The following is an 8,350-nucleotide window of genomic DNA, read 5'->3' on the forward strand; positions in this document are numbered from 1 at the left end:
AAACAGACAGGAGAAAAAAGCACAAGAAAGAAGCCCAGGAAGACATGGGATACTAACAGAGCAATACACACGACCAAATGCATGCACAGAGGAAAAGCTAGGCATACTCACAGGGTTACATATAGGAAGGCAGATAGAATTTTGTTGATTTTGATGGTAATTGGTCAAAAGTCAAACACAAAAAGATCTTACTAGGATTAAACCATGTGTGTTCTGTTGAACATCTTTGGTGTTTTGAGTTTAAAATCTAAAACACTTCTGTTCCATATCTGCAAAAAAAATCATTACCTCACTGTGAACACGAAATAATCCTCTGTGTGCTTTAGTTCTTACTATCGTTCCTAATTTTGATTCTGCATGTGTTTAACACAACAAAAAAGAGCAGGATCAAAACAGACTGAGATCTCTCCACAGCTGGAGCCTGCTATAGTGCAAAAGACCAAAGGCCTGACTACAACTACTCAGCACACTATAGACATTAAATATGCTATTTTCCCTAATTAAATTCACTGGGCTGCTGCATTGACAGAGGAGGAGGGGAAGCAAAATGTAAAAGAAGTCAATGGCTCTGCACTAAGCTACTCAGAGGTAAATGAGTGATGTTAGTAAAGAAATGACAAGAGTTCCTCAGGAGAGCCTGAGTATTACACACTTCAATTTAAAACTGATAAATCAATCACATGAACACCTTAAAGAGGTTATAGACCTTGAGGGATTATTCATATGGAAAGTGTTGGCTTCTAGTTTCCACTAATGTTATTATAGCTCTATAATGCAAGGTGATAAACTCTTATGTCAACAGCTTTTGTCACTTTCTCTCACCTCTATTACCTGTTAAAAACTGAACAAAGTATTTAAAATGGAGCTCTCTTAGTATACAGATATAATTTACTTACCATTTCAGAAATACATAAACAAATATCCAAAACCCCTACATCCGAACTCTTTCTACCACTGCTGTTAACAAACAAGCTGAAAGGAAATGTTTGCTCTTTACTCCAAAACATTCCCAACTTAACTGACCACTGCACATTTCCACTGGCACAAAATGCCACAGCACATATTAAAAACTGTCAACGTAAATATTCAATAAATACCAATGAAGAGTGACAACTTACAAGTAGCTGACAAGAAAAAAATCAGACATCACATTTTTACCCAAAATATTTGCCTTTTTAATACTCAGTGAGCACAATATAAAAGGAATTATTCTAAGACACGAATACTCCACCTGTCCCTGCCACATGGAATCCAAGGCAAGCTCCTACCAGACCGTTCTTGCTCTTATCTTCCAAAGCAGCCAGTAACCAAAGTTAACTGTTTGGTCGTTTTTTGTTTTAATTTGTTTTGGCCTTAGGTATTTAAGGGGGGGGGAGGGGTCGGTTAATTAAAGCACCTCCTCTTGCTATTGTGGCTGGACAGTGACCTTGTTCAACACAGCAGTAGTCAAATGCCCCATCTACCTTTTTTTCAGAATGAGAACGCAGCACTTGCTCTCTAAGCCACTTCTTAGTAGTCTCTGGAAAACAATTAAACGGCTCTTGTGTGAGAGAGCGATAGAATCATTTAAATTTAACTTTAAACGAGGAGGTGGAGTTTCATATGTAAACTTGGAAGTTTATCGATGAACATCAAATGACCTTATTTTCCTCAATTAAAATAAACAGAACATCAGGATATCACTCACTACTTGTGCATTAAAGATATCTCCAGATGCAACAATTACACCCACACCTTATGAGTTCTGTTTCATTTATATGATGAAATTTCCTAAGAGTGCCACACTGCCCCCTTAGGTACAAATGCATCAACCTGATATTGTTTGCAATATGGCAATTTCTTTTTCTAACAGAATACTATAATTTGCCTGACAAAATACAGTGTTTTTACCCTACCAAAATGATTAAACTAGCATTATGTTTCTCTTGGGGCAGTGAAGCTGGTTAAATGAATCAGAAAACCCTAAAAAGATTGTCTACCCTCAGTCCATCAGCTACTGGACAATTATTCAAGGCCCAGCTGTAAGAAAAACAGATGGTGAGTGAGCATTAGTAATGTGGACTTCTTTTCACTCATGCAGGCATAAGCAGAGGTTGTATGTTCTCACATGAAAATTGCCATGAAATAGCAGACTGAGGAATAAAATTGTGCAAAGGCTCAAATTTGTAAGCTAACAGATGCTTACAATTTTCATGAGCTAAAGTCAGATTAAATAATTTTACAATAGAGACAGAGACAGAGTCAATGAATCAGATATATTCAGTACATAGAAAGCAATTCAGTGTTTTTGTGCTGAAAGATAAAGTATTGGTTTAAGAAGTGATGCCATGAAACATTCCCCTATTGCAATCAACTCAAACATTTGATCCGTCAGGTCACACTAAATTATAAAATGTAAAGGTACACAAGTACTTTGAACTGTAACTAAAATGCTCCGGTGTCATTCAATAATTAATGTACTGGTTCTGTATCAAAAAGGTAAACTGCATCCAGAGAGCATTCATACATCCTATTTTAATTCTTTATATAATTTATATGTGAAGATAATCTGTTCTAATCCCTTTCTCTATTATCGACTGCATCAATCGAAAGCACTATCTAATAAATCAACTTTGAATTAAGTCATGAAGACAGAATGTGGAAAAAAAAAAAACCTTCTGACTCCTATAAATCTTCAGATTCAGAAGCATGAATTAGGTAAATTGTGTGGGGAATTCAACTCTTCTTCATAGTCACAATAGCTTAAATAACATTACACAAATTTACAACTAAAACTCTATGCATGGTGTGATTTTTTTATTTTAAATCTTTGGTATGAAAACTGGTCTCACTGACCACTATCTATGCCATGAACTACTTTCTAGTTAAAGACGGAGAAGGTTGATATTGAAGTTTCAGTTCAATTGCTTTCGATCTGTGTATGTCCACTATGAGCAATGGCTCCATTTAAGAGGAATTACCCTTTGTACAAACCACTTCACTATTTAAAACAAACCACATATATCATCATTAAGTGGAAAAATTTACCAATCTTAAGATATTGACAACAGCACAGCACGCTATGAAATGGAATTTTACATAGCATTGTAATGGTTGGCTTTATTACTTCACTCAGTAAAATATCAACTAAATACCATTACATTCTCTAATGTATTATGTAGTATACAGTTATAGTTGATATAACATAGTTAAGTCTCTGTTAATACATGATACATCCTGATTTACAGAGGGTTAAAGTCAGCTGTAAAAAATTGCTTTGGGCTAACACCAGACACATAAAGTTGCACCATTTCTTACCTCACTTCCCCCCCCCCCCCCCAACTCTATAAAACAAAGTTAGTTCTAACACTTCAAAATAATGTGGAGACAGGCCCAAACCAAAACACGAGTCCTTATACCCGCAAACACTAGCATTTTGTGAAATTTTAATATGCATCTCCTATTTTGCTAACAGTTATCTTTAAAATGGCCCAACACAAAGCTCCAAATCCAACACTTTTATCCCTGCCAGACATCCACAGTGATCTTTGCAGTGTTTGAGAACTGGATGTAGAATTCTGGACTACTATATTTAGTAGAATTCTACCTAGTAGTTTTGGCAGCTTTCAGATAGCTCTGCTAAGTTAACAATAACAAGCAGTTTTTGTTTGCTTTTTTAATGAACATTTTGCTCACGGTTAATATAGACTAGGCCTTCATGTTATGCTTTTCAATTTTAACATTTCAACAGCACAATTTTTGATGTTTCTAAATGAGCTGTGGTGTATGAGCAGAAACATTGTTTTAAATAATATTTTAGTTTTACACTTAGCTGTAGAAACTTTATGAATGTCCATAATTCGGACTGATAGAATAGCAAATACCTAGATAGTCGTTAACATTGAAATAGTATTGGAAGAGCTTTTGTAGTACTTATGGGTATACACTTTTGAAAAAAAGTTTATGAATACCTATCCAACCATCAGATGGAGCAGTGTCCGTTAATCAAGTAAATAATAGCAATTTAAAGAACTTCCAGAACACAGATTTTCCAGAGACCAAAATAGCTCCCAAGAAACTGTCCAGCCTCATGAGTATGTACATATTTACTTGAGAGAAAGAGCAGCTCCCATCATAAGGGAAAAAGTAATATGTTTTTTCTAATCTTTCAGCAAAGGCTGTTTATTTGTCCCAACTGCTTCACTTAAATGGGATAAAACACTGTTCTATTTAGTAAATCTAAAATGCAATATCTCATAGGTGGAGAAAATAAAAGATCACTCTGTAGAATTAATTATGTGTAGGTGTATTTATTTTCAATGAGATAAAGAACAAAAAAGAGGTATTAAAGATGCAAATTAGAAAAACTATTGGCTGTATAGATTCACATAATGTGTAAATACTGGTGGAGGTGAGAACTGAAGAGGAGGCATTAATGGTTACTAACTTGTTAGTTAAAGAATTCAGGTCACAAGTACTGAGGTCAATGGACAACCTTAGAGAGATGAAAAAATATTTATGTTTAGTAAAGTATATGAGCGACATCTAGTTAGATTTGTGTGTTTACTACACATTATTAGTTATGGTAGTGAAAAGCTACAAAAATAAAGTGCACTGCTAACATATATTCCAGTTCACAGATTACGTCTCATCTTTCTCTTGTTAAACCTAAGAAAATCTACATAAGGTTCTGTAGGTGTAGTTATCACAGTGTTTACATTTCCCCAGTTTATGTAACAACTTTTTAGATTACTGGATATAAAGTAAAGTGCTATAATTAAGAAAATACAAAATCAAATTCAACAAATACTAAACCAAATCTGATTTAAGAAAATATTTCTCTAAATTGCTCAACGAGATTCAGAAAAAGTATGATGCCTACTGAATGAACAAAACACAACAACAAACAAATAGACATAGCATTTTGAAACCAGCAACCTCACAATTATCCCTCAGAAATGCAGATGCCTTAGCAGTTATATATAGCTCTGATTAAGACAGGTAAAAGTGTAATGATCTGACAGGATAATTAGCCAGAAACAGTGAGACTAAAAACCCAGCAGTTTAGCAATGCCCTATAAACTTCCAGAGCACCAGTTAATCCAGTTAAAGAGTTAAAAAAAAATAACTTCAGGACATAACACTTTGTAAAGTGCATTAGCAATCACTTCTCATCTTTTTCTCAAATGGATTGGGTGCAATTGTATTCACTGTTTTAAAGTAATCATTATGGTTGCATACATTTCCTAAAACCTCAAAACACTGCTATATGGTGCATGTGTTTGCATAAGGCTATTGAAATAGATCATACAGGAACATTATTTATAACCCCCAACCTCATCTTTATGTAATTTTTTATCAGCTATTTGTGTGGCCATGTTGACCTCTCACCTTAAGTAACATTTTCCCTTTCAAAAGCTCCTTCCTTAATGCTCTAATTGTTGTTTGGCAAACTCAGAGGAACAAGCACAGCAAAACATACAAGCACATTTTGTACATCTCAAGTAACTGCACAAGTTAGACAAGAATCTTTAAAGCTGATTCATAAACGATATATTAAACACACATCCAGCATGCACAGCTATTAAAAACATCATTTTAAATTTTCTATGCAAGACATTTAAATAATGTATACATTATGTTTATCTAATGTAAATTTTAATTGTGAACACATGAACCCCTCCCACATACATGCATAATCTAGTATATTTTATTATGCATTCCATGCTGTATGGTAGAAATGGTTTACATTATACTATTAGGGAACCAAGCAACAGAAAGGTTCAGAAGCTTCAAATATTTTTATTTACTTGTTGGTAGTAACAGAAATGTTAAATATATTAATGTACAAAATAAATGTAAAATTAACCTTTGAAGAGAAAATATATTAATAAAATTGCATAATGAAAAGAATTTTTAAATAGGAGATTTTTTAAAATACAGCAATAAAGATATGAATTGTATCATGGAAGTCTATATGCATCTAAACTACTGTAGTAGAAGTTTAAGAGTTCACAGACAAATACCTCGATATGTAACCCCTCAGAGGAGTTACAGTACACGCACACACCACACACAAATCGAACCTCTCAGTAAAAAGGCCAGAATAAATGGAACTAATCACATTTGCATGACACTGTATTTTAATCTTGGCTCTGCATGACTACTGTACGACCCTCTGTGGTAGTGGGATAACAAGTTGAAAAAATAAAAAAGTACCACACAATAATGATTCCAGATAGAAGCAGCTCTTGTTTAGACATCCTAATACTTTATATTACACACTAAAATAGACAAAAGTTATAAAACTGGAAACTCCTTTTGTTGGAATACTAACAAAAAACAGCAGCAAATATGATGCTTATAAATGAAAAGATTCTTAAAGATTAACTGCAATTAGGTATTGTTTTCTTGATTTCTAAGGCAGTTTTTCAAGGCAATGCAAATTTACTTCTCTGACTCAAATATTCTAATTCTTTACAGATATAGGTTTTAAAAATTAAATGATTTTCTTTTCTGATGAAAATCAGTTAGGTTTCAATTTTAATCAGCAGCACGTTTCAACAAAGACTTACAATTCTTGGCTTCAAAGAAGGCTAAAACAAAATTGCCACTGGACACATTTACATTAGAAGCACAATTTATGCCTGCAACTGAATAAAGAGGCAAGAGCAATCTTTTTCATGGCTGAAATTCTGCTACAGAATCCATGGGTAAAGCAATCAGAGTACTGTATTAAGCATATGTACAAACAGCATTAATAAAGATTTTGACAAAAGAAATGTTTTTAAAGCACCCAAATGCTTGATCTTGTACTAAATTAAATCTTCTACTTAGTCTCATCATTTCTAAGTACAGAGGCAAGATTCATCACATACAATAAAAGACAATTACACATCCTATTCATACAAAGGATATCTTTAAGACTATGAATCCCATAAACGATGCTGACAATGCAGTCAATAAAGGGGAAGAAAAAAGTTAAACAAACTTACCTGCTGTAAGTACATAAAAGTCAAGGCACAGGAGAGCTGGGGACACATACCCACATTCGGCAGTGCCACACAGGTTGCTCCCGTAAGGGGATGCTGCATGGTGTTGCTCTGAAGTCTACGTAGAACAAGAGAGGGGGCTTGCATGCAAGCACGTTTGTCCTGTCTTGCAACTACAGGGTTTTTTTTTTCCCCTTCTGATTATTTAAGAAAGAAACAGTGTCTTTCACTGTCTTGTTTTCTTTTCTCCTTTTCAGTGCTAGATCCCTACATTCATTTGTCAGCTAAGGCCACTTGGTAGACTTAAACTACAAATTTGTAACAGAGAGGGGGGGGGGGAAACAGAAGACACAGCCTGCAGCCTATTGATGAGCAAATGGAACTTCCTCAATGACAGTGAGAGCTGAGGCTCGTCTCACAACAGTAGCTGCTGACTAGTAGAGAGAGAGATTGACTCACTGAGGCTCAGTCGGCTGGTGCTGATGCTGCACGGCTTCTCATTTGTCAAATGGGTCCTAGGGCAGGGTCTTTACCACTCACCAAAATTCAAATACTGCATTTTTAAAATCCCTAGGGAGGGTTGGGAAGGAGAGAGAGCACACTGCATCACATGTCTATGAGGTTTGGGCAATTAATGCCATAGCCCAGCTGGGACTGAATGTCTGTTATGATTCAGCCCTTCTCCCCTTTCTCCTCTGCCCCCCCCTTTTTGTGGACCCACCTGACAAATAAAAAGGGCTTTCACCTTCTAAGAAACACACATATGGAGCACAAACTGAGAAAGAAAATATAATCTTAACAAGTCTGCAGGAGATTATTCTACAAAACAGCTTGGGTTTATATCTACATGTCATTCACTATCTAGTCTCCTAAAAAAAGCCTGTGAAATCATTAAAAAAATACTGTGAAATATCAAAGTAACCACTGCAGTAGAAACACTGGGAATAAAACTAATGTTGTGGCACACTTGTTTTTTTTTTAAATGAGGGAAATAGCTTAAAACTGCTCTGAAACCCATCTAATCTAAAATTACAAATATATTTGAAGAATAGTAGGTCTATTATAAGAGCTCATACTGTCAAGTTATACAGACAAATTACATTTGTCAGTTTTTGGAATGTAATGTTTGCTTTTTACTTTGAGAGTGACAACTCATTCCTCAAGATAGTATTTCACTTACAGACTTTATTTCTTTATTTTATGGAGTAATTATTATTCATTAGTAGATCTAGTTAGTCTTTATGAAAAAAAAATTGGATGTGACCTGCAAATCAAATAATTTATACTCTAACTTGTCCTTGAGATCCAATATTAAAGCTTTTTTTTCCCCTATGCACAACTAACATATAACAAAAAAATATTAATGTTTTGAAATGATT

General features: G+C 34.6%; 1 protein-coding gene across 3 annotated transcripts in view; it reads right to left on the reverse strand.

The window, feature by feature from the left end:
- The window catches only part of RBFOX1 (RNA binding fox-1 homolog 1), a 414,111-nt gene extending 407,038 nt beyond the window's left edge, over positions 1 to 7,073 (reverse strand). For all 3 annotated transcript variants that reach the window (XM_065412636.1, XM_065412632.1, XM_065412628.1), the window contains exon 1: positions 6,975 to 7,073. In XM_065412636.1, coding sequence (XP_065268708.1) covers positions 6,975 to 7,073 — 99 coding nt within the window. The remainder of the gene's footprint in view (positions 1 to 6,974) is intronic.
- Between the last annotated feature and the right edge of the window lie 1,277 nt (positions 7,074 to 8,350).

Source organism: Emys orbicularis, chromosome 10 (assembly GCF_028017835.1).
Source record: "Emys orbicularis isolate rEmyOrb1 chromosome 10, rEmyOrb1.hap1, whole genome shotgun sequence".
In the NCBI taxonomy this organism is placed as follows: Eukaryota; Metazoa; Chordata; order Testudines; family Emydidae; genus Emys; species Emys orbicularis.